At 50.7% G+C, this 26,021-nt stretch overlaps 2 protein-coding genes and 1 long non-coding RNA gene across 4 annotated transcripts in view; 2 read left to right on the top strand and 1 right to left on the bottom strand.

Annotated features, from left to right (window-relative positions):
* Positions 1-1,242: 1,242 nt before the first annotated feature.
* Positions 1,243-4,742, bottom strand: LOC142930553 (uncharacterized). The gene is made up of 2 exons (XR_012946507.1): positions 3,388-4,742; positions 1,243-3,179 (listed from the first exon to the last, which is right to left on the bottom strand). It is a non-coding gene; the product is annotated as an uncharacterized LOC142930553 (long non-coding RNA).
* Positions 1,952-13,565, top strand: LOC116950891 (uncharacterized). Its single transcript, XM_032969038.2, has 2 exons — positions 1,952-3,061; positions 12,381-13,565. The coding sequence occupies exons 1-2, from the start codon at positions 2,779-2,781 to the stop codon at positions 12,950-12,952; spliced, it is 855 nt and encodes a 284-aa protein (XP_032824929.2). The 5' UTR covers positions 1,952-2,778; the 3' UTR covers positions 12,953-13,565.
* A 585-nt stretch (positions 13,566-14,150) lies between these two features.
* Positions 14,151-26,021, top strand: part of LOC116950890 (electrogenic sodium bicarbonate cotransporter 1-like) — a 65,628-nt gene continuing 53,757 nt past the window's right edge. The window contains exon 1 of one of the 2 annotated variants that reach the window (XM_032969036.2): positions 14,151-14,307. In XM_032969036.2, coding sequence (XP_032824927.2) covers positions 14,169-14,307 — 139 coding nt within the window. In that variant the 5' untranslated portion in view covers positions 14,151-14,168. The remainder of the gene's footprint in view (positions 14,308-26,021) is intronic. The other variant, XM_032969035.2, reaches the window with a different exon arrangement.

Here is a 26,021-nt window from a genome sequence, read left to right as displayed (position 1 = left end):
CCGCGGCACCAATTCCGATCCTCGGAATAAATAATATAGCTCATCGTTGTAATTGTCATCATCAACAACAGCCATGGACGATCCAGCCATGTTTGATGAAGGATGCCCCAAAGCCGCCACAACCTCTCTGAAATATAATTGTGACGGGCGCATTTTTAAATAACTGTCATCGTAATTGGCCAACTGTGATGTGGCTGTACATTGTTGTGGCCTGTCCATCGTAGAATGACTGTGGTCACGGTACGCAGCCAAATATAAGTTCTGCTTCGGGTTACGCAATGGAGCCGGCGGCGTCACTGATAATGAATCAATAATTAATAATAATGATTAATCATAATTCATCGTCCACCCCGCGTCCACACTCCTCGCACTGCTCGCGTCTGGCCCTGCGATGAGTTCGCACCTCCGATTAGCGCAGTTGGCTACGTGCGATGCGAAAGAAGTTCAAAGTACAGTAAAAAAAAGTGTCTCTGCGGTTAGAACCCCCACAACAGCACCGGACAATACGTTCCCTGGTGGCTCACAGGTTCAGAGAGACACCGGGCGCACAGCCAAATAGAATGGGTTCCACGGTGGCGAGATGTTAACTCCCTCACCTGGTATGCAGGAGATCGTGGGTTCGATCCCAACCATGACGACTGCTGCTGTATATTTGGAGTTTGCGGTGTGTCTCTCTCCCCGTGGTCGCGTAGATTTTTCTCTGGTCCTCCGGTTTCCCCCTCCCCGCCCCCCCCCCCCCCCCCCAAACATTTAGAATCAACATCACGCGTTAAGAGTATTTTGGCTGCTATGAATGTCCACAAGACGAACCACTTCGTTGAGCTGTCATGTTGTGACAGCCAGGTCGCTTCTGAAAAAGAGCTACATCGCCGCTCAGTGGGGCCTTACCTGGTCAATATAAAACAACAACAAAGTGCAGCCGCCTGGCTACACGCGCGGGCGTGATTTGCGACTTCCAAGCCGTGCTCAGGAAAATCCTAGAAGCGCACACTCAATTCTCCCTCCTGCATGTCGGCGTTTCACACACACACACACAAACAGGAGGATGTAAATCAGACAAATAAGCTGACAACACGCCTCCTCCATGTCATCAGCTGCACCGTCCTTCACCGGCATTCATTCGAGCAAGCCCCGATTCCTGCCGATGAGAGACTGCGTGTCGAAACCGGTCCAGAGTTTTTGCTCGTCTTGAATTAGTGTTGACGAAATTATGCGCACACCCAGGAGGGCGTGTGGCTGATGGATTGTGCAAGAGAATGTTTATTTATTTATTATATAGATGGAGAGACGGATCATAGGTGAAGCAGGCAACACGTTATACGGAAAACGTGTCGCTTCGAAACACAGGCCAACAGTAATGAATACGCTTCAATATACCCACAAACTCCTTGATACAACGTTAGCAACATCCATGTTGTATATATAGATGGAGAGACGGATTATGGGTGAAGCAGACATGTTGTCTGCAGACGTGTTGTCTGCTTCACCGCTTTCGTTATACGTAAAACGCGTCGCTTTAGAGAGACAGGCCAACCGTAAGAAATACGCTTCAACATACACCCACGAACTCCACGATACCACGTTCACAAAAATCTACGTCCAAAAAAGCGCATCGACCGACCGAGACCCCTCTTTTTCATCGACGGAATTCCCCCCTCCCCCCCCCAAATAAAACGTTAAAGCGAGAAAAACACACAAGCACACAGACACACACACACACGACACAGCCACGGGGTGATGAGCGGGGGGTGTTGACACCACTCCCGGAGGGAGAGTTATTAAACTTTTTGTGTCCCGGGGGGAGGTCGATCACGTGGTAACCGTTACCAAGTCGAGCGACGTCCTCTGCTGATTGAGGCTGCTCTCTGATTAGACGTGATTAGAGGCGATCAGGGGCGATTAAGGGGCCGCGTCTTCGCGTTCCCTCTCTCAGGGCGGCCCCCGGCGTTCATCCGCAGTCGAGGGCGTCGGACGAAACCCACCGAACGAGTGGCTTCATGATTATTTTTTCGTTTGTTTTTAATGATCGTCGTCATCATTGCAAATACTCTTCGACACTTTAAGCGGACCCGTTTGCTGCTGGGTTTATGGGCCGCATTCACGTGGGCGATTCGTCGGCGACTCGTTAAGGGCGAGCGAGCGAGCTCTGTAATTCGACAACCGAGCGTCGCCTTCAGCGGCCGTTCGTCTCGAGGCAATTGTTAAAGTGGCAGACGGCTGAATTACCCGCAAGTCATTACTATTTCAGCGTGCGGATTGGAACAGGTCACACGCGCGCACAAAGATAAAGAATTCCACCACCCCACCGGTATAGACTTTTTACAGACGTTTGGGACAAGTGCTGTTCGTAGCGAGTAGCAACCGATGAAGGCCGGCACGGCACACGACGAGGTGGACGGCGAGCACCGCGCCCGGCCGCCTTTGCCTCAGCTACTCGTTCGAGGCTGAGTCGACACAGGAGACGCCCGGGACCGAATCATCGATAATCGTCGCGCGCGCACGCGTGGCTTCTCCCAGTACAGGGGGCTGTTGGGGCGACCGCGCGCAAGGAGCTGGAGGTGGCTGCAGACGGGCACCGTGGGGAGGGTGGTGGCGGTGGGGACCAGGGTCAGGGTGGAGGGCTGGGACTGACAGGTGGTGTCACTTGTGACCCCCCCCACGCCACGCCAAGCCGGGAGTCCCGTGCCTAGCCACCGCGTAACGGAGAGGCGAGCAGGCGGAGTGGTAACCGCTGGGGAGTGTGGTGGTGGTGGTGGGGAAGGGGGTGGACTCCTCGGCATGACGGCTTCTCCGGCGGCACCGCGCAGCCCCGGTGCGCGTGGTCTCGCGGGGTGGCCCGAGCCGGCGGGGATCGCGCCGCCACCGCCGCCCTGCAGCAGCAGCAGCGGCGGTGGCTTCGGCGGCATCGACAGCTCCCTGTCGACGCCGGACTGCAACGCGCTGCGTGCCAAAGCGGAGCATTCGTTCTTCCTCTATTACTACTACAGGATGGAGGACGAGGCCGTGCTGGACCGAGGCGCCTTGTGCCGCAAGCACACCGTGGACGAGGAGGACGTGGAAGGTGAGCGGCGGCGCGCGTGTCCGATGAAGCGCGGTCGGCTGGGTTCGGTGCGAATGAAGTTCAGCGCACGTGTCGCGTCGTGTCCACCTTGGATCGCCGACCCAGCAGCGTGGCCTTGCTGAAAGGGGGTTGGGTTCGAGGAGGAGGTTGAGGGGGGGGGGCGTGACATGACACGGTCATTGTGAGAAAACAAATTAACTTTAAACAAGTGTGAGATGAATACAAATGAATGCGTAAAGACACGAGCTACTTGTTGACATTCGGCCACTCTGCCCGAGCGATCGCTCCGCGCTTTGTGCAGGACCACGAATCGCTGCGGCGCTCACCACTCCATTCCACCGTTCTCTTGCGTGATGTCCGTACCCCCTCCTCCAACTATTGCAGACAATTGATCATATCACCATCGAATGACTTGACATTACATGTTTTTGTTTGTCGCGTATATGTACAATCCTACAATTGTATACCAGTTCTTGAGAACTGCCTTTTTTGTGTTTAGTTTGTTGCCCTTACCCAGCACCTCCGATAAGCACCGTTTGCTACGTACGGTGGGGAAGAAGTTCATACATAGTACACAGCACATACAAGAGGGCCACCGTGCAAGTCTTCCAGAACCGTCTGCACGAAGCACACATGCCGAGCGAGTACTCTGTGCACACGCTCGTGTGCGGATTGTTTGAAGCCCATGGGTATGCGGCCAGCACGAGTCTTCTGTTATGATGGAGTTTTATTATAATTTACAGATATACAGCTATTATTGATTTTATTTTACCAGGTAAGGCCCACTGAGCTACGTAGCTCAGAAGTGACCTGGCCACAAATGATAACCCAAGGGAGTGGCTTCTCATCACGTGGAAATTTAGAGCAGCCCAAAACTGGAGGACCCAGAGAAAAATTCACGCGACCACGGTGAGAGAGAGAGAGACGCACACTCCAAATATACAGCAGCAGGCGTCAGGGTCGGGATCTAACCCACGAACCTCCTGCATAGCCAGGCGAGGTAGTTAACATCTCATAGCCACCGTGATGATGATGAGAGAGAGAGCGAGAGAAAGACACACAGACTCCAAATATACAGCAGCCGTCAGGGTCGAGATTGAACCCACGACCTCCTGCATACCAGGCGATGTAGTTAACATCTCGCCCCCTCCCCCACATATGGCCGTGTGGGTGCGGGTGGGAGGTCTGGGCATGGAGGTATGACTCGATGGGGCTGTAAAGCAGCACGTGGCTACTGCCTTCCACATTCTAAAGCTCTGTACTTATTTGTTCTATGCTGTTTTTCTGAACCCGTACGCTTAGCCACTCGGGGTTCCCCCATTTGTTCTGCTCTTCTGCTTTCGTTCATAAATGTATATACAGTATATATATATTTATTACATTCACACGATTTCACAAATGCACACAAATAGATTATTCGGGCGGGTCAGATAAACTATCCAGCTTTCCACGTGCATTGAAGCTCACTCACCCAGCCTGGCCACTTTGATTAATTCGCGATGGTGACTCGGATTACACTCCAATCGCCGTACGCATGATATATTTACGTAATTGGAATTGTAAATATTTTGTCTATTGTAATCCAGTTATTAGCTCTTAACTGTTGGTCTCAGGTGTGGAATACGTGTGAATGTAATTAGAGTGTCATTTATACAATTATTGAATTGTCTTGCTGGTTGGAGGTACGTGGACTGGGGCGGTGGAGGGAGGGGGTGGGGGGTTGGGGTGGGTTGAAGAGGGGGGTTGGGTACACGCAGAGAACAATGCTTGGATCCACTGTGTCAGAGCATGGCCTCACACTCAAAGGACATCTTATCGACGCATCATCGCCTGTAAGATAGAGTACAGGATACAACCTGATCGGGAAACTAGATGGCTCAACTCGGGATACGGGTGGCAGCCACTCAGACGCGAGCCCTGAGCTTGGTGGCAGGAAATTGCCACCTCGGTGTGAGTCACCGCCTGGATTCAACTCGGCATAATAAAAGCCAGGGATTGTCAGCGTTACGCACCTCCACTAGCGCACGAGCTTCGCCCGTCAATAGTCAGCCTATATTATTGTACAAGGGGCCGTCCATAAATGACGTCACGCACCTAGGGTGGGGGGGAGGGGGTCAGACATTTGTGACGATGTGTGACGAGGGGGAGGGGGGGGGGTTTGAGAAATGTGACGTCACATCAAAATGCGCAACTTTAAATAAATATGGACAACACGTTCTGCTTAATTAGACTTTTAAATGAATGTTTTCTCGTACAAAATCAGAGTGCAGCGCCACATTAAATACGCACTACAATGACAATAGTTTAAAGCGATTTGAAGCATGTTTTATATATATTTGGGGGGGGGGGCAGAGCTTTGTGACGTCATTTGAGGGGGGGTCTGACTTTTTGTGACGCCGTGTGACGAGGGGGGGGGGGGTCAAAATCGTCCAAAATCGCGTGACGTCATTTATGGACGTCCCCCAATATGTTTCTATGATCTTATGAACAGGTGGTATACAAGTGTATTGGAGCAAAACAAGGCGGAATGGTTGCGGACGCCTGTCCAAAATAATTCCCGGAACAGCGTTCCGGACCGCTCCGGTTGAAATTAAGCCCTGGCAACAGCACAGTGCCGAGACCAACCGGTCTGAGCTGGCTGCTGGTGCTGTACAAAATTTGGGTGACAAGTCCCCTTTGCATAATCTACTCCTTTAGCTGAGAGACATTCCGTATCTATCCCTCCTGGAATAGAGATACCCTCTTAGCTCGGAGTCAGAACCTTAAACGATCTGGACGCAGTCCCATCAGTGAGCTCCTCCGGCAGGCGAGGCTTCGTTGGCTGGGTCACGTAGCCCGCATGCCCAGCCACACCGCATGCCCAAGCAGCTTCTTCTTGGCCGGATAGAGGGAGCTGAATGAGCGCGGCACGGGTTGGAGAAGAGATGGACCGATGCTGTACAGAAGGATGTGGAGCTGAGTTGGACTTGGGGGCTGTCCATAAATGACGTCACGCACCTAGGGGGGAGGGGGGGTCAGACATTTGTGACGATGTGTGACGAGGGGGGGAGGGGTTTGAGAAATGTGACGTCACATCAAAATGCGCAACTTTAAATAAATACAGACAACACGTTCTAGTTAATTAAATATACTTTTTTAAATAAATGTTTTCTCCTACAACATCAGCGTGCAGCGCCACATTAAATACGCACTACAATGACAATAGTTTAAAGCGATTTGAAGCACGTTTTATTTTGGGGGAGGGGAGGCAGAGCTTTGTGACGTCATATTTGAGGGGAGGTCTGACTTTTTGTGACGCCGCGTGACGAGGGGGGAGGGGTCAAAAAACGTCCAAAATCACGTGACGTCATTTATGGACGGCACCCTTACCTAAGGCCGGTTACCAGCGGTTTCAAGATCGGCCTCTGTGGGGAGTGGGGGGGGGGGGCTTGTGAAGGACGCTCCTTGGGCATACTCTTTGGTTCTATTGGGTAAAGTCAAGTAGGTGAAAATAAAATAACAAAAGACGTTTCGGCCACAACACAAGCGGCCTTCATCAGGTGAAGGGACGAGACTGTCTGGAGGACAGCGCTGATGAAGGCCGCTTGTGTTGTGGCCGAAACGTCTTTTGTTATTTTATTTTCACCTACGTGACTTTACCCAATAGAACCAAAGAGTATGGATCCTAGCAGTCACGAAAGCTTTAAATCTAGAATTGAGCTCCTTGGGCAGTTGGGAGGTAGCAGTCGCTCTTCAGCAACAACGGAGGGCGGAGGAGCGGCGCTCTCAACAAACGGGCGGAGGCGCAGGGCGGAAGAAGCGCAGCGAGGTGGCGCAGTGGGGAGCGTCTGGGAAAATCCCTGTAGGCTTTACCACCTGTGTCACCACTAGGTGGCAAGAACAGGCTTCAAATGTTTCGTGGGAGGGAGAAAAAAAAAACAGACGCGGCACGTTCGTCAGCAGAACTGTGTGGCCCTCAAAGTAAAACATACGCAGGCGACGTTTCGGGTAATGCGCCTTCTTCATTGCACTTGTGCTGTGGGGAATTGCGTTGAGTTGTTGATGTTAGTGGTGTTTGTGCATCACCCTTGGGTGTGCTGCGATTGGGCGAAGCTACGATATATCGTATATCGTAAGATATCGTACATCGTAAGATATGTCGTGAGATATACGATATATCGCATGATATTATAGTTCACGATAATCGTATCGTCCGTTTTTTACAGGATGTCTTGATATCGCAATTATAGAAGGTTGCTTTATTTGTCATCAATAAATAAATACAATTTCTTGACACTACAGGATATTAGTAGCGAACAAATAAACTCAATGATTACCGCTCGTTTTAACGAGAGCATTACATTATTGCTGTGCGAAATAACTGACGGCACGGGACAATTTATGGTAAATTTGATGTCATAATTTTCGTAGTTTATGTAATTAAATGCTTTCGTATGATTGACAGCATGAGCCCTAAATGCTTTACAGATTTGTAATTAGAGTAAAATCGCAGTGGTTAGAATACTTAAGGGACGGCCAATATTGGGGAACTATTGTCGGATAACTTTTAAGCGGTCTTTACCCAATAAATAAACTAACGTTGGCCCAACATTGGTATGTAGTCAGATCAACGTTGCCCCAACGTTGGGCCAATGTCGGGACGTAGTCGGACCAACGTTGACCCAACGTTAGGCCAATATTGGGACGTAGTCGGTCCAACATTAACCCAACGTTCGGCCAACGTTGGGTCAACGTTGGCCTGTTTACTTGAGTACCCGTGAATCAAAGTACAAAGACAAGACGGTAACATGCAAAGTGCACTTGCAAAGTGACAGGCAACCGATATCCCAATAATCATCTTCGCATCGCGAAACCTTATCTCGTATCGTACCGCACCATTGCAATTGCATATCGCGGTGACCATCGGTCAAACGTATCCAAGCAGTAAGTAAGAGCATTTGATATTGTGCACTCTTATTAAGTCCAGTACATCACGAATTTGCAGTGCGTGATGGGCCCAACAATCAACAGACCGTTTAACACGTAGGCTTTCGGAACCAGTTACATCCATAATATATTCTAGATTTGAAGCTTTCGTGACTGCAAGGATTCATGCTCTTTGTTTTTTTTTTCGGTAAAGTCACGTAGGTAAAATAAAAATAAAATAAAAGAAAACAACTAAATGTTTAATTTAATTGTTTTATTTTAAAATAAAATAAGAGAAAACTACATTTTTTATTTAGTTATTTTATTTTTATTTTACCTACGTGATTTTACAAAAAAAAAACAAAGAGTATGAATCCATAATATATATTTTTTGGGGTGTTAGATCGCGTAAATATAAATGTGTCGTTAAACCCGCCACCACCCGACACAGCCAATTAGTCAGGTCGGTCACGTGAACAGAACGTGGCCAATTCGTTACTAGTTCTCAGATTGTAAATGTTATGGATTTGCTCTCCAACACACCGGTGCGCTGTACTAGTAACGAATCGACACGTTCTGCTTACGTGACAAACCTTACTAGCGCAACAGACCGTCTCGCTAGCTTTCATTCTGCACTCTCCATCTGTGGCTCACTCGAAGCTCAATGTCTCGTGAAATGGAGTGAGTTACGAGACGGATGTTGCTGATCCGCGCATTCGTTTCAGCTGGAGCTCTCCGAGGCTGAGCTCCGGAAAATATACCCCCCACCCCCCGGAGGTTCTGATGTTTTTTGGGAACATCTGGGGAAAAAAAAATATTTCACGATAAAAAGTAACCCTTCTGGTTAACACAGAGTGATCATTAAGCGTCGTTAATAAGAACACACATCACCGACTTTGTTATTGATTTCGTTAAGCCCTAGTTAATACGCGATGACTAACGCACCTCGCTTGAAGTCTACGCTAATGGCATCGCGGATTTGAGAGAGAGAGAGGTGGGGAAAAATCGTGTCAATTACCGTCGGAATCCTTCAGTGATGCAGGTGGCATTTCGCTAGTTCTGTGGCAGCATTACGCAATTTCTTCACACACAACCCCATCCCACCCCCACATAATTACGCTAAATATTTAACTGCTAATGATGGATGGACACATCTGCTTTGTTTTGACATTTATTCTAAGGCATTATTCAAGTCTCAGATAGTGCTGCCTCTTGAGCATCGGTGCCTTAAAAGGCTGAGAAACACTGACACAGAATATCCGGTCTTGTCCATCAGGTCACAGTGTCTACGTGGTCCTGTCCATCAGGTCACAGTGTCTATGTAGTCCTGTCCATCAGGTCACGGTGTTTATGTAGTATTGTCCATCAGGACACGGTGTCTATGTAGTACTGTCCATCAGGTCACAGTGTCTATGTGGTCCTGTCCATCAGGTCACAGTGTCTATGTAGTCCTGTCCATCAGGTCACGGTGTTTATGTAGTACTGTCCATCAGGTCACGGTGTCTATGTAGTACTGTCCATCAGGTCACGGTGTCTATGTGGTCCTGTCCATCAGGTCACAGTGTCTATGTAGTCCTGTCCATCAGGTCACGGTGTTTATGTAGTACTGTCCATCAGGTCACGGTGTCTATGTAGTCCTGTCCATCAGGTCACGGTGTCTATGTAGTCCTGTCCATCAGGTCACGGTGTTTATGTAGTACTGTCCATCAGGTCACAGTGTCTACGTGGTCCTGTCCATCAGGTCACGGTGTCTACGTAGTCCTGTCCATCAGGTCACAGTGTCTATGTAGTCCTGTCCATCAGGTCACGGTGTCTACGTAGTCCTGTCCATCAGGTCACAGTGTCTATGTAGTCCTGTCCATCAGGTCACGGTGTCTACGTAGTCCTGTCCATCAGGTCACAGTGTCTATGTAGTCCTGTCCATCAGGTCACGGTGTCAACGTGGTCCTGTCCATCAGGTCACAGTGTCTATGTAGTCCTGTCCATCAGGTCACAGTGTCTATGTAGTCCTGTCCATCAGGTCACAGTGTCTACGTGGTCCTGTCCATCAGGTCACGGTGTCTATGTAGTCCTGTCCATCAGGTCACGGTGTCTATGTAGTCCTGTCCATCAGGTCACAGTGTCTACGTAGTCCTGTCCATCAGGTCACGGTGTCTTCGTGGTCCTGTCCATCAGGTCACAGTGTCTATGTAGTCCTGTCCATCAGGTCACGGTGTCTACGTAGTCCTGTCCATCAGGTCACAGTGTCTATGTAGTCCTGTCCATCAGGTCACGGTGTCTACGTGGTCCTGTCCATCAGGTCACAGTGTCTATGTAGTCCTGTCCATCAGGTCACAGTGTCTATGTACTCCTGTCTATCAATTTACGGTGTCTACGTAGTCCTGTCCATCAGGTCACAGTGTCTATGTAGTCCTGTCTATCAATTCACGGTGTCTACGTAGTCCTGTCCATCAGGTCACGGTGTCTACGTAGTCCTGTCCATCAGGTCATGGTGTTTATGTAGTCCTGTCCATCAGGTCACAGTGTCTATGTAGTCCTGTCCATCAGGTCACGGTGTCTATGTAGTCCTGTCCATCAGGTCACAGTGTCTATGTAGTCCTGTCCATCAGTTCACAGTGTCCACGTAGTCCTGTCCATCAGGTCATAGTGTCTATGTAGTCCTGTCCATCAGGTCACGGTGTCTATGTAGTCCTGTCCATCAGGTCACAGTGTCTATGTAGTCCTGTCCATCAGGTCACGGTGTCTACGTAGTCCTGTCCATCAGGTCACAGTGTCTATGTAGTCCTGTCCATCAGGTCACGGTGTCTACGTAGTCCTGTCCATCAGGTCACAGTGTCTATGTAGTCCTGTCCATCAGGTCACGGTGTCAACGTGGTCCTGTCCATCAGGTCACAGTGTCTATGTAGTCCTGTCCATCAGGTCACAGTGTCTATGTAGTCCTGTCCATCAGGTCACAGTGTCTACGTGGTCCTGTCCATCAGGTCACGGTGTCTATGTAGTCCTGTCCATCAGGTCACGGTGTCTATGTAGTCCTGTCCATCAGGTCACAGTGTCTACGTAGTCCTGTCCATCAGGTCACGGTGTCTTCGTGGTCCTGTCCATCAGGTCACAGTGTCTATGTAGTCCTGTCCATCAGGTCACGGTGTCTACGTAGTCCTGTCCATCAGGTCACAGTGTCTATGTAGTCCTGTCCATCAGGTCACGGTGTCTACGTGGTCCTGTCCATCAGGTCACAGTGTCTATGTAGTCCTGTCCATCAGGTCACAGTGTCTATGTACTCCTGTCTATCAATTTACGGTGTCTACGTAGTCCTGTCCATCAGGTCACAGTGTCTATGTAGTCCTGTCTATCAATTCACGGTGTCTACGTAGTCCTGTCCATCAGGTCACGGTGTCTACGTAGTCCTGTCCATCAGGTCATGGTGTTTATGTAGTCCTGTCCATCAGGTCACAGTGTCTATGTAGTCCTGTCCATCAGGTCACGGTGTCTATGTAGTCCTGTCCATCAGGTCACAGTGTCTATGTAGTCCTGTCCATCAGTTCACAGTGTCCACGTAGTCCTGTCCATCAGGTCATAGTGTCTATGTAGTCCTGTCCATCAGGTCACGGTGTCTATGTAGTCCTGTCCATCAGGTCACAGTGTCTATGTAGTCCTGTCCATCAGGTCACGGTGTCTATGTAGTCCTGTCTATCAGGTCACGGTGTCTACGTGGTCCTGTCCATCAGGTCACGGTGTATATGGAGTCCTGCCCATTAGGTCACGGTGTCTACGTAGTCCTGTCCATCAGGTCACAGTGTCTACGTGATCCTGTCCATCAGGTCACGGTGTCTATGTAGTCCTGTCCATCAGGTCACAGTGTCTACGTGGTCCTGTCAATCAGGTCACAGTGTCTATGTAGTCCTGTCCATCAGGTCACGGTGTCTACGTAGTCCTGTCCATCAGGTCACGGTGTCTACGTAGTCCTGTCCATCAGGTCACGGTGTCTACGTAGACCTGTCCATCAGGTCACAGTGTCTACGTGGTCCTGTCCATCAGGTCACAGTGTCGACGTAGTCCTGTCCATCAGAAGAGATACAGTCAAGTGACATGGACGTAGTGAAATATGATTAATGTAAACGGTTGAGATGTGAGAAGACAGATGCAGGAAATCTAGAGATGGACCGACATTAATCGTGCGCGCGTGCGCGCGCGTGCGCGCGTGTTTGTGTATTTTGTTTTCAAATGTCAATTCGCTTGCAAAGTTGCTTCGGACTTCAATTCCACCTGATGTTCCATACACCCCGTATTTGTCTTCCTTAACCCCTGTGGGCCCTTTAACATTCTCGGAGTACGGTTGGACGGGGGGTGCCGAAGCTTACACTGGCTCTGCCAGCGAACATCGCCCATCGTCGCCACCACTGCCCCCGTCTTTCAGGTCACCACGCGGTGTACATCGGGGTGCACGTGCCCTGCGGCCAGCACAGACGACGGCGGCGCCGGCGAAGGACGAGCCGAGACGCCGACGCCTCGATCCCGGCCGTCGCCTCCGAGACGCACGCGAACGGCGTCCCGCCGACCCTCCACGGCGTGACGGCTGCCCTCGCGTCTCCCGCGCAACAGCGGCTCCATCAGCACGAGGCGGCCGCCGTGAGGACGAGCGTGACCCCGTCGCCGGAGGGTCCCGCGGGGCCTCCGCCGCTGCCATCGCCGCCGGCGCAGGCCCACGACGGCGGCGGAGTCGGCGCGGCCTTCCCCAGGAACGGTGACGTCTCGCGGCCGCTGAGCGTCTCGGAGGAGTACCGCCGGACGGGTGAGGACGGCACCGCAGCCGCGATGGGCACGTGGCAGGGGGGCGAAGGGCGGGGTCTCTCTCGGGCGTCGCTCGCGAAAGTTGTTGCCGGGTTCGCGTTGGGCGGGGATTCAATCGCGGCGCAGGGCATTGACCGTGGTAGTTATTTTGAGCTCAGGACATTACGTAAAACGTGTTCAACGATCATAATAGAGTAAGATTTGTCAAGTAAACAGAAGATTTTTTTATTGAAAGCTTTCGTGACTGCAGGGATTCATATTCTTGGTTCTTTCGGTAAAGTCACGTCGAAGGGGAACAATACAATAATACAAATATAAAACAGTACAATTCTCGCGACGTTTCAACACAAGCAATCATCATCAGGTGTGAAAACCATAGCAAGAAAATTTGCATCTTGACTTTACCGAAAGAACCAAGAATAAAAACAGAACATGCCAATTCGTTACGAGTACAGCACACGGGTGTGTGTTGGAGAGTAAATCCACAACATTTACAATTTGAGTAGTACGACGTTTCGCCAATGATTACAACTAGCATCATAAGACGACAGTCAGATTTCTGTTCAACGTTGCTCGGGTATATCAGTCACCATCTGCCGGATGAAGGGCTCCTCGAGCTGCCGCCACCACCACCACCACAACACCACGATCCACTCGGCACCTCGCACACATGCCAATTTCATCAGCTCCATCTGCCCGGCGGCGTCCCGTTATCTTCGTTATCTCCGTGTACGCCGTGCGAAGTGGTTGGTCGCTGAAGCCAACAATGGACCGCTTCGAATGCTCCTCCCGGTGCCGCGATCCATCGCCCCCCCCCGCCCCCCCCCCTAATCATCCCCCTGCCTAACCCTTGCGAAACTGCACACGAACGAATGCGCGTACGGCGCTTCGTATAACGCGCGCGGTGGCATTCTTAGTTTATCCCCACGATTGAAAATCACAGGCAACGCCGTTGTCAACGGGCAGTGCCGTTGACAACAACAACAAAAAGCCATCACGAGCACCTGCGAATCGTCGCTTTGCGCGCAAAGCGTCTTGCATATCGGTTCGGCGTCGCTGCGATCATCTGTTTATCGCACCCGCGTGTTTGTGTGTGTGTGCGCCCTGTCTCCGCACGGACGTACGGACAAAAGTGACCACCAATTCCCGCACTGGCCCACAGCGGGAATCCGCACAGGCTGAGCGGCATTATTTTTATATCTGCGTGAGTGCGTGCAGTGCAGTGCACCCATTGAGAGCCACGCACACACACACACAGAGAGGCAAGCAGTGGTGCGTGTGCGGTCGACGGTTTTAATGAAGGAAGACACTGCCTCCTGGTTTTTAATTGAGACGCCCTGGCACCATGAGAGAGAGGGAGAGTGAGAGAGAGGGGGCCACATCGAGGGCAGTGTGAGACGAGAGATGCGTTTTAATGACTGCCCCCATTCAGCTCAACGATATAAAAGTTGCTCAGAGGGGTGTGCAAGGGCCCCCTCGCTTACTACGGCAATCGCCCCGCGTCGTAGGTGCGTCGAACTGCAGCAGTGATCACCCAATGCCTTCGCCACAAGGTCAGTGACCAGGCTTGTCTCCTTCCCCTCCCTCGGCGTCTGAGTTTCTTCTTTAAAGGCCGCAAATTAGAACGGATTTGCTGAACCACGAGTTTATTATTTTAAATTGTTGTTGTTGTTGTGTTCTTATTATTCCGTCAGTTCACCTGGGAAAGTTTCAATGGGTCTCATGGCTCTTTCAGGAAGGTCCTACGAAGTCAAACAATTGTTTTATTGTAAACATGAATTTCAGTATCTTATGAAATTTAAATGTTTTTTGTTTTGTTTTTGTTATCAGAAGTATGCTCAATATTACAATTCTGGGACACATTTTACGATTCAGGCGAATATTTTCGAAAATAATGAATGCTCATGTTTTGTAAACATTGACCAACAGCACAGACCTCACGATGCGCGTCTATAGTTTGCATAACAACACACGACACCTCAAATGCACAATTAAGTGATTGTTGATTACAAAAAAACGAATGATTATAATCCATTTGTGAATCAACTGCTGGACGAAAGCCTCCCCAGGTTGCGTTAGTGATTTGGAGGCTGTTCGTCTCTACTTCACCACGCGGGTCAGCGTTGGTTGGCAAAGGCGTGAAAGGGTTGTGAGGCAGCACGAGTTCAGATGTCCCGAATGTTGGCTCTGGCTGAGAATCGAAGCCTGGTTTCCAGGCTCAGACTGCAGTATGTGCACCACCACCACCACCACAGTGCCACTGCTCCCCGCTTGCCTGTAAGCTCGGCGGTTCCTTCACCGGCACCGATGATTCCAGCGAAGCTGACTCTGCTGATGAGACACTTGTGTGGCGATACCGGCCCGGAGTTTTGGTTGTCTTGAAATCAATGCTGCTGGCATTATGCACTCCCATAAGGTTCGTGCGTCTGTCTGGTCGACGTTGTAAAAATAATGCTTTTATAATGATGATGTTATATGGAAAGACGGACACGGGAAAGGAGATGTATTATCTGCTTATTTATGTCGTAATATATATCAATAGGTTGCACTAATACTGAACGAGAGATGCTCTCTAAGAGCTCGCTCTAGCTCTGCAAAGCACCCTCTTAGTGGAGGCCTCTTCTGCCGGCAGTGGCGCGAGCGAGCCATTGCAGGGGCTGCTCCTTTACCACACTTCAGTTACAGAGGCGAAAACTCTTTATGCCCACACGATAAGGCGCCTCGCTGAGCTATCATTTGTGTGGCCACGTCGCTTCTGAGAAAGAGCCATAGAGCTCAGTTGGCCCTACCTGATAAAATAAGAAAATAGTTTTTAGTATTAGTTCACACTGGTGGTCAGTAGTGACTGGGTAGTCTGCTGGTCAGTAGTGAGTGACTGGGTGGTCAGTAGAGAGTGACTGGGTAGTCTGGTGGTTAGTAGTGAGTGACTGGGTAGTCTGGTGGTCAGTAGTGAGTGACTGGGTAGTCTGGTGGTCAGTAGTGAGTGACTGGGTAGTCTGGTGGTCAGTAGTGAGTGACTGGGTAGTATGGTGGTCAGTAGTGAGTGACTGGGTAGTCTGATGGTCAGTGGTGAGTGACTGGGTAGTCTGGTGGTCAGTAGTGAGTGACTGGGTAGTCTGCTGGTCAGTGGTGAGTGACTGGGTAGTCTGGTGATCAGTAGAGAGTGACTGGGTAGTCTGGTGGTCAGTAGTGAGTGACTAGGTAGTCTGATGGTCAGTAGTGAGTGACTGGGTAGTCTGGTGGTTAGTAGTGAGTGACTGGGTAGTCTGATGGTCAGTGGTGAGTGACTGGGTAGTCTGGTGGTCAGTAGTGAGTGACCGGCTAGTCTGGTGGTCAGTGGTGAGTGACTGGGTAGTCTGGTGGTCAGTAGAGAGTGACTGGGTAGTCTGGTGATCAGTAGTGAGTGACTGGGTAGTCTGCTGGTCAGTGGTGAGTGACTGGGTAGTCTGATGGTCAGTGGTGAGTGACTGGGTAGTCTGATGGTCAGTGGTGAGTGACTGGGTAGTCTGGTGGTCAGTGGTGAGTGACTGGGTAGTCTGGTGGTCAGTAGTGAGTGACTGGGTAGTCTGCTGGTCAGTAGTGAGTGACTGGGTAGTCTGGTGGTCAGTAGTGAGTGACTGGGTAGTCTGATGGTCAGTAGTGAGTGACTGGGTAGTCTGGTGGTCAGTAGTGAGTGACTGGGTAGTCTGATGGTCAGTAGTGAGTGACTGGGTAGTCTGGTGGTTAGTAGTGAGTGACTGGGTAGTCTGATGGTCAGTAGTGAGTGACTGGGTAGTCTGGTGGTCAGTGGTGAGTGACTGGGTAGTCTGATGGTCAGTGGTGAGTGACTGGGTAGTCTGGTGGTCAGTAGTGAGTGACTGAGTAGTCTGATGGTCAGTGGTGAGTGACTGGGTAGTCTGGTGGTCAGTGGTGAGTGACTGGGTAGTCTGATGGTCAGTGGTGAGTGACTGGGTAGTCTGATGGTCAGTGGTGAGTGACTGGGTAGTCTGATGGTCAGTGGTGAGTGACTGGGTAGTCTGGTGGTCAGTGGTGAGTGACTGGGTAGTCTGATGGTCAGTGGTGAGTGACTGGGTAGTCTGGTGGTCAGTAGTGAGTGGCTGGGCAGTCTGATGGTCAGTAGTGAGTGACTGGGTAGTCTGGTGGTCAGTAGAGAGTGACTGGGTAGTCTGGTGGTCAGTGGTGAGTGACTGGGTAGTCTGATGGTCAGTGGTGAGTGACTGGGTAGTCTGATGGTCAGTGGTGAGTGACTGGGTAGTCTGGTGGTCAGTAGTGAGTGGCTGGGCAGTCTGTGTGCTCAGTACTCAGTGATTTACTGCCAACGCTCCAGCAAGCTTGAAACACAGCTCGTGAAAAAAAGTAATAACTGTTGGGAAGTTTTGGCGGCGACATCGCTGGGATCGCTATAGACCTGAACACTCTCAGCCAGTGGCGCAGTGACGACAATTATCAGGTCAGGGGATGCCGCAGTCGGTCAGCTTGGGGCCCCCCAAATGTTTGACTTGTCTCGCACGGTGGCACCTGGGCTAGGATCCGTGTGCGGCTCCTCTTGTCTCATCACGCCGTCCTTACTCTCACGGTCTCGAACATTTAACGCTGTAGGGGCGCTCCGTCTTCGCCAATTGTTGTTGTTTGGATTTAAACTTTAGTGACTGCTATTGTTGTTGTTTGGATTTAAACTTTAGTGACTGCAGGAATTAATATTGTTTAGTTCTTTCGGTAAAGTCACGTAGATCGAAAAATTATAATAAAAAAGTGAAAACAAATAAAAAATAAAAATAAAAAATGCAAATAAAAACAAAAACCACGACGTTTCGATCGCAACACAAGCGGTCATCATCAGGAAAAGGAGGGTTAGCCTCTAAAGGCAAACTGTTTATAAAGGTTTAGAGATGGGTTGCTGTTGGGCTAAGCCCATCTCGAAACCTTTATAAACAGTTTGCCTTTAGAGGCTAACCCCCCTTTTCCTGATGATGACCGCTTGTGTTGCGATCGAAACGTCGTGGTTTCTGTTTTCATTCTCATTTACAGTTTTTCATTATTATTAACTTTATTTTATTATTATTTTTCTATCTACGTGACTTTACCGAAAGAACCAAAGAATATTGTTGTTGTTGTTGAAAAAAAAATCTCATGGTGGTTGTCAAGGGCGGCCCCAACTCGTAGCTTTGGAGGAGGGGGGGTGCGCCCGAAACGTCGTGATTTATTTTATTTTATACCTAAGTGACTTTCCCGAAAGAACCAAAGAGTATGGATTCCTGCAGTCACGAAAGCTTCAAATCAAGAAGAACAACAACAACAACAAAATCCCCGTAAGCGCCGCACAATGGAGCGCGGAATCCCGGAATGTCATTCATTCATTCATCCGCGAGGACATTGATTTGGTGTTCACGCCAGTTGTAATTTTTTTTATCAATCAAAGCACGAGGCTATCGCCAAGGCGCCGCATGTCACCGGCGTGGTCGGCGAGGAGTTACGTAATTGTTTATTTTTGTTATTAATAAAAGCCGCCGCTTTCGATTTCACTCTCCCGGTGCGGCATTTTGAAACGATGGGGGCGAGTCTCTGAAATCTCGAGCCACCACCGCCACCACCACCCAGCATCCTCCACCGCGGCCTCCGTCCACCCAGCGGTGTCGTCAGGGTCCCAGGTTGTGGAGAAATGGAACTGAGTGAGGAAGCACGGCGCTGATTGCCTTGTCTGAAATGTTGCTGCAGATCAAATTTATTTAATTGGGATTATATTCATATAGAGTAGAGATATATGTCACGGACAGACGGACTGATAAATAGACGCACTGATGAACGGACGCATTGATGAACGGACGCACTGGTGAACGGATGGACTGATGAACGGATGGACTGATGAACGGATGGACTGGTGAATCGACGAATTGATGAACGAACGCACTGATGAACGGACGCACTGATGAACGGATGCACTGATGAATCAACGCAGTGATGAACGGACGCACTGGTGAACGAATGCACTGATGAATCGATGGACTGATGAACGGACGCACTGATGAACGGACAGACGGATGAACGGACGCACTGATGAACGGATCGACTGATGAATAGTCGGACTGATGAACAGACTGACTGATGAACGGATCGACGGAGGGACGATAGACGGACAAAAAAAGAACAGCTTTATGTGTTTAGTTGATCGTCCTTTCATCGCACCTCCGATTAGCACGCTTGGCTACGTACTGTGCGAAAGAAGTTCAACATACACAGCATAGTTGGCTACGTACGGTGCGAAAGAAGTTCAACATTCGCACACGCATAGCACGATTAGTTACGTACGGGGAGATAGAAGTTCAACATATACGTAAATAATCACCCCACACTATACAACACTTAGCAGGACCCTCCTCAAAGCAAGAGAGAGAGAGAGTAACGAGACTGTGTGAGGCTTTTCTGAGTAAACAAGCGTCATGGTAAGTAAATAAGAAGGAGACTCGATTGGTAGCTCCTTCAGAGCAGAGAGAGAGAGAGTTCAATTAATTCAGTTTAATTTATTTGGTATAGCCCTGTGAGCCATTCGGCTCTTGAATCGGGTGCAACCGCAACAAACGAAAACATGAACAATAAACAACTTAAAGTGACTACGCGCAACTGTAAAATCCAGGAAAAAACAGCAAAGTCTTCCAGAAAAAGCACCCTATATCAATGCTGTGTGCAAAAATCCCAGTGGGATGCAAGTCAAACATATAACAACCATAAGACAATTTAGATTAAAGTTATCAGTCTAACTCTGTACTACAACAAACAAAATATGGCTAAACCAAAACGTTTTCGAAATCACCAAAATAAAGCTATTAAAACAATGCAACAGTGATCATAGGAACTGTGATTCAAATTTAACAATAAACGATATACATAACATGTACTACCAAACTTTTCAGCCATAGCTGGCAGCATGCGTCACTCCATAACATATTCTTGGTTCTTTCGGTAAAGTCACGTAGAAGGGAAACAATAAAATAATAAAAATATTAAAAATAAAATTCTCACGACGTTTCGATTGCAACACAAGCAATCATCATCAGGTGTGAAAACCACAACAGTAGGAGAATCAAACATTTTCAATGCACCTTTTAAGATCAGCACACTATAATGTGTGGCCACTGTATAAAACGTATCCTATTGTACTCATTATTGTACTAATTATTTGGCAATGCTGCTGCTGCTTGCGTTGGCAGTGGTACACACAAGCACAGAAAACAACAACAAACTCAAAATCAGAATAATTATTTCACAGATGTCCAATAGGCGCGGGGCAGAACAACAACAAACAGAACGAAATCACGATAGGAGTGCAAAGTACAAGAAAGATAATAAAAAAATCACTTTAAAAAAGCAACACAAACTATTTTTGTTTTTAAATCTTACACGGTCGTCAATGCATGCGGTTTTTTTTTGTATCCACGTGCTCTTAAGGAGGGCCCATCGCGCGAAACGTCGCCTATGATATATTTATTTATTTGTCTCTCCTCTTTCAAGTCCTTGCGCGGCGACGTTGATGAATGCGCTGCGGGGCGAAGGGGAGGGGGGGTCCGTACGGAACGTGCGTGCGCGTGCGTGCGCGTGCGTGCGTGCGCGTGCGTGCGCGTGCGTGCGCGCGCTCACGCACGAACGCGCGCGCGGCGCGCGCCGAACCCCGAGCCCCCCCACGTGCCTCGTGCTGCTGACGTCGGCGTGGAGGCCGTGACGACGACGTCGTTGTCCGGTGGCCGCCGATCGCATCGAGCCCGCGACGTGAAAGCGCTCACGGGTGAACAAACAGGTTACAAACCACCACCGCCGCCGTCGTCACGCATATACGTGTTGAACTTCTTTAGCGCCGTACGTGGCCAGCCGTGCTATGTGTGTGCGCGTGTTGAACTTCTTTAGCGCCGTACGTAGCCAGCCGTGCTATGTGTGTGCGCGTGTTGAACTTCTTTAGCGCCGTACGTAGCCAGCCGTGCTATGTGTGTGCGCGTGTTGAACTTCTTTAGCGCCGTACGTAGCCAGCCGTGCTATGTGTGTGCGCGTGTTGAACTTCTTTAGCGCCGTACGTAGCCAGCCGTGCTATGTGCGTGCGCGTGTTGCACTTCTTTAGCGCCGTACGTAGCAAGCCATGCTATGTGTGGGTGTGTACGTTGAAGTTGTTTCGCACAGTACGTAGACAACCGTGCTATGCGCGTACGTACGTTCAACTTCTTTCGCGCCGTACGTAGCCAGCCGTGCTAATCGGAGGTACGGGCGGAAGGACAACAAACTAAAGACACTAAAAAAGAAGTTCTAAAGTAATGAGTTTTCAATCTGGACAATTATAAAAAAAAAGTGGCACAGCTAACAGTTTCTACCTAATATCGGAAGGGAAGAGTGTTCCAGACGGCCGCAGAAGCGCATCTGACAGCGCCGCGATGCGATGCGTTGACAGCCGTCTTTGCTCGAGGGCTGAGCCAAAAGTCACCGCGGCTCAACGAGGATGAGCGGAGTTCGCCGGCAAAGGTCGCACGTCAACGCTCAACGTGCCAGCCCGGCTGCATCAGCGGCAACGCAAACCGCGCCTTGAGCGCAACGCTCTGAAACTTTTACTGGAGACGTTCGGCCAAACTTGCTTAGATCCTTGAAGGGAAGATTCCCCCCCCCCCCACACACGTCCCAGACCGATGCCAGGTCCCCCCTCGCAAAAAAATATGTTTTAACCTCAAGGGTTTAAACAAAAAAAAAGTACCTGCTCACATAAAGGTGAAATAAATAAAAATGGGGCCAAACGTTTCCCAGACGTTGGGAGCCGCTCTCGGGAGAACAACAGCGGGCGGCTCTCTGATACGTTCGTGGGTCGTACCGGCGCGATGCCCGACGTTTCGCTCCGGGTGCTGGGAGCTACTTCAGTTCCAGTGAAGTTCCCGAAGAAGCTACCAGAACGTGGGAAATAAACGTCGGACATCGCACCGCACAAACGCACGGTGCCATTATCTTCCAACCCGCATGGCTGTTGCGTGGCAATATCATTGGCCTCACAAAGCGGCCGAACAGAACAATGTATCACCTGTGTTGTTGCTGCAAGGCAAAGACACAGATCTCCCCGTATAGCCTTAACAGACTGTTGGGGTAAGTGCTGTTAGCGAGCACCTATGAAGGCCGGCACGGCACACGACGGGGTTGGGTGGCCAGCACCACGCCCGGTCGCCTTCGTCTCCCCAGTGGCGACGTTTACACACCGCACCAGGCACTCATTTGATGCCGAGTCGACCTAGGGGAGGCCCAGGACCGGTTCGGATAGTCGTAACTGGGTGTTGGCCTGTAAGGTTCGTGAGCGCAGCCGCGCCAACCACTGCGCCCACCGCTCCCCGCGTCGCTGCGTGAGGCTCATGCTTCCTGACTCTCGCCTTGGTCGTGGTGGGCAGAAATGCTGGAGGCAGACAAATCCTGGACGAAACCGGATGCTGCTGCATTGGAGTTGCTCGGGTCGATTAAAAATAAAACGAAAAATGTGTCCTGAGCTGACATTGGCTGGAGCGAGCTGGGTCCCCCCCGTGTCTCGGTCGGATTTATTTATTTTTGTCCGCGTGCGCGATGCGACTCGCGTGGGACGCAGGTAAACAACTTGGTGCGATCGCGGGGCCAAGAGCGGCGGCCTTGATTGTCGGGGAGCCGCGTGGGACTCGGCTCGCGTTAGTTCGCGTCTGTGGGTGCCACCCCGGCTCTGGCGCAAGGGTTCAGAAACGCCGTGTTCGTTAACGATCGAACGAAATTTGCGCCGAAACAAACAAACAAACAAATTGAAAAGTTGCGCAAAGATGCGCGGAGAGACGCGCGCTCGGATTTGACATTGAGAGACAGGAGAGGGAAACACGCGTGGATGGTGACATCGTCCATACGGTGAAGGAAAGTCTTCAGATGGGGCTTGGGCAGGACGCAACGCTACGAGGAGGGACGGCGATGGTGATGATGGTGATGATGATGGTGATGATGATGGTGGTGGTGGTGATGATGGTGATGATGATGATGGTGGTGATGATGATGATGGTGGTGATGGTGATGATGGTGGTGATGATGATGATGGTGGTGATGGTGATGGTGATGATAATGATGGTAATGATGATGGTGATGATAATGATGGTGATGATGGTGACTGATGAGCAAGAATAATCACGGAGGCCGCAGCCGAGGGATGGAATGCGTTCCAGAGGAACGTCGTCTGCGAGTGGTGTCCCACCGATTCCGGGGCTCTTCTTCCAATCAACCCAGACTGACAAACGTGTGGGGGGTGGGGATGTATGGCCAAACAACCGTAATAACTTACATGGTACGTGGAGGGAGAGAGAGAGAGAGGCATTCATCCAGAAGTGAATGGACAAAGTGATTAACATTTCTTATGATCATTATGATTGTTGTAGTTGATGCCAGTGCAGCAGCAGGAGCACGTGTCTGCTTCCTCGGTCGATATCGACGTGAAACAGCGTAAGGGAACACGATGCCACGGCTTGCGATCGCGTTGTTTTCGCGGGGCGGTGTGCATCGCGGCTTGCCCCCCTTGCAATCATCAACTCCGAGCGGGACGACCAACTCGGGGTTATCAATAACCACGCGGACGACCAAAACACGAATTCCATCACGAGTGCTCGCCGTCGCCTTCATTAAAATCCTGTTAATACCGAGTAATTATTACAGGGTTTTAGAGGAAGGGGGGGGGAAGTGGGGTTCGAATCAGCGTGACGCCGACAACCCAAAAAAAACGCAGATGCGGTGTTCTTTGCCATTGAGGGGCGCGTTTAAAGGCTCAGCGGTGAGCTCGGCGGCGGAGGGGGCTGCCGTTGTGTGCGATGCCGCGCGTTCTCCGGATCGTCAGGTGCTCCGGAAAGTAAAGTTTCACAAAGCTGGTCTCACAAAGACGAAGTCCACCACCCCCCCCCCCCCCCCCCCCCCGTATGGAACTTGAACAGAACTGTTGGGGCAAGTGCTGTTCGCGAGCACCAGCGAAAAGCCGGCACGGCACGCGAAGGGGCGCGGGTGGGTGGTCAGCACCATGCTTTGTCTCCCCGAGGGCCGACGTTTACACAGCGCGCCAGCTACTAATTAAAGGCTAAGTCGACCGAGGGGAGGCCCAGGACAAGATTGGCCGCGAGCGGGAATCGAGCTCGGGTTGTTGGGTTCGTAGCGCAGTGCGCTAACCGCACGTACGGACGTATTGGATTATAATTATCGGACGCACCCAACGGCTTTGGCTTAACAAACACAGGTGACGAAAGCGAGGCCGATGTAACGCTGGAGAATGTGGCGGTTTACCTGTGGCACATTTCGCGCGCACCCCCATTCGCAGTGAACACGCTTTGCCGGAGAACGGGCCGATTACGCCAGGGCCCCTCGCGAATTTGTCATCGACCTCCACTTGGCAATGTTCAGGAGGAGCTACGAGACAGGCAGAGTATGGTTTTATATGAAATGGGTCTAGGATCGTGATAATTATCACCGCATTCATCATCATCAGCTGTAATCTATCCACCATCGAATGAAAGCATCTCCAAATTATCACCACCACCACCATCCACGACCCACGTGACACAATCCATCCGGCATCTGAACATGAACCGATCGATCATCGCTCCATCTCCTCCACGGGGGGCGTCCACTTTGACGCCTTCCACCCCTTTGGCTGCCGCTCCGTTATCGCTCTTGACCATCGACACCCACCCACCCATCGCCCCCTTCTCGTTAACGACGCCTCCTCTGTCCCAGGCCGCTCACCCCTCTCCACTTTACGTTTCTTGAAGTGCGGGCGCTGTCATGAACCCTGCGCGTGTCTCTCTCTAATCCACGTGCTCCGTCCTTCTTTCCGTCTTCCCAAGTGTGCGACTCTCCACGCGTCTTCACAGTCACAGTATCCTATATAATATACTTTTTTATTGATAGTTTCTGATATTGTAAATCTTTGTTTGAGCACGTCGTCAGCAAGTTTGTTTTAGACCCTCTAAAATTGGTTTACCATATTTATGATATAACGGTAATGAATTGCACCCGCAACATTTACTGCTGTTAATATTACAACCGGGATCCTCTGTGAAAGAAAAAAGAACCCGTGCTACTCAGTCGAGACATTCGGTGGGTTAATTTAGAACGAGATGGGCTGCCGTCACAAGGACACGCGCACGCAAAACCCTCCTCCCGGTGGCTGACGACGTTGGCAAGAGCGCTTGACGCCGTGACTCAATGAGAAAGGTTGCGAATTCAAATCCCTGTTCGTGAGCCGACTTCCCATCGCATCCCTCTGGTGCCGCTAAAACGAGCATCAACATTGTGTGCGCAAGTCAACAGTCGTTTGCCTTACGGGCCCACACATCCATGGTAATGTGGAATTTCCACCGCTAGCTCGGCACCCCCAACCGACAAGAGATGAACTCCGCTGCAGGCAACGGGGAGACAACTTTGACCTTTTGACAACGGATGCCAAATCCCCATCGTGCTACACGGGCGAAGCGATCGTCGCCCGTCGGAGTTAAACTCCCATTGTTGGAGCGTCGTGGAGGGCTTCACAGTGAACCGCTGTGAATTGTTTTTAGCAATTTAATTGAACCTCGTCAACAAGTTATGCTATCTTAGACCCCGCGAGAGACCTCAACGCCAGCTTCCACAATGGGACAATTGTGGAAGCGCGCTTGAGCCGAGCCTCGTTCAGCCAAGCTGCGTGGCACCGACTGTTTAGGCCACCGCTGCTGCCGCTGCCGCTGCGTGACGGGCACAGCAATGAGAGCGGAGTGCTCGAGGTGACCTCTCCTACGTCACCAGGGTGGCGTGATGCGAACCGAGCGAAGTTTTTCGCTCGTGGATTCGCATCGCCCTGGCTACTTGGCTTAGGACACGGGCGAATTCATTTCCTTTTTTTAACCTCCTTTGGCATAGAAAGTCCTCCCCCCCAACCACCACCACTACACCCCCCCCCCCGTCTCTCTGAGTGCCGGCGCGGGGATGAAACGGTGAAATCATGATTTTTGCATAATTTGATTCTCGTTCCTCGGATGGATAACTACGTTCGTGCCCTCCGTGAGTTTGAGCGGGGGGAGGCCGCGCGCGGGGCCTCCCCCAGCTCACGGGGAAGCAGCCGTGTCAGGCCCTGCCGTTACAAACAAAAAAAAAGCCACCCTTCGAGATGTCAGCAAGACGTCTCCTCTCTTTCTCTCTCGAGTCGCGGACGGCGGGACGCGAGAGGGTTAACAAACCTGGGTACGCCGTGTCCCCCGCGCGCGCATTGTTCGTGCCGATCGCTCATTGGGGT

This window comes from Petromyzon marinus, chromosome 41 (assembly GCF_048934315.1).
Source record: "Petromyzon marinus isolate PM22_M1 ecotype Great Lakes invasive population chromosome 41, UKy_Petmar_22M1.pri1.0, whole genome shotgun sequence".
Lineage (NCBI taxonomy): Eukaryota > Metazoa > Chordata > Hyperoartia > Petromyzontiformes > Petromyzontidae > Petromyzon > Petromyzon marinus.
Note: the sequence above shows the minus strand (reverse complement) of the source record. Positions and strands in the feature narration are given on the sequence as shown.

Coding starts and splice junctions, on each gene's coding strand:
- LOC116950891 (XM_032969038.2), top strand. CDS start 2,779: ATGACGGCTTCTCCGGCGGCACCGCGCAGCCCCGGTGCGCGTGGTCTC. Junction 3,062..12,380: donor GGACGAGGAGGACGTGGAAG/GTGAGCGGCGGC, acceptor CCCGTCTTTCAG/GTCACCACGCGGTGTACATC.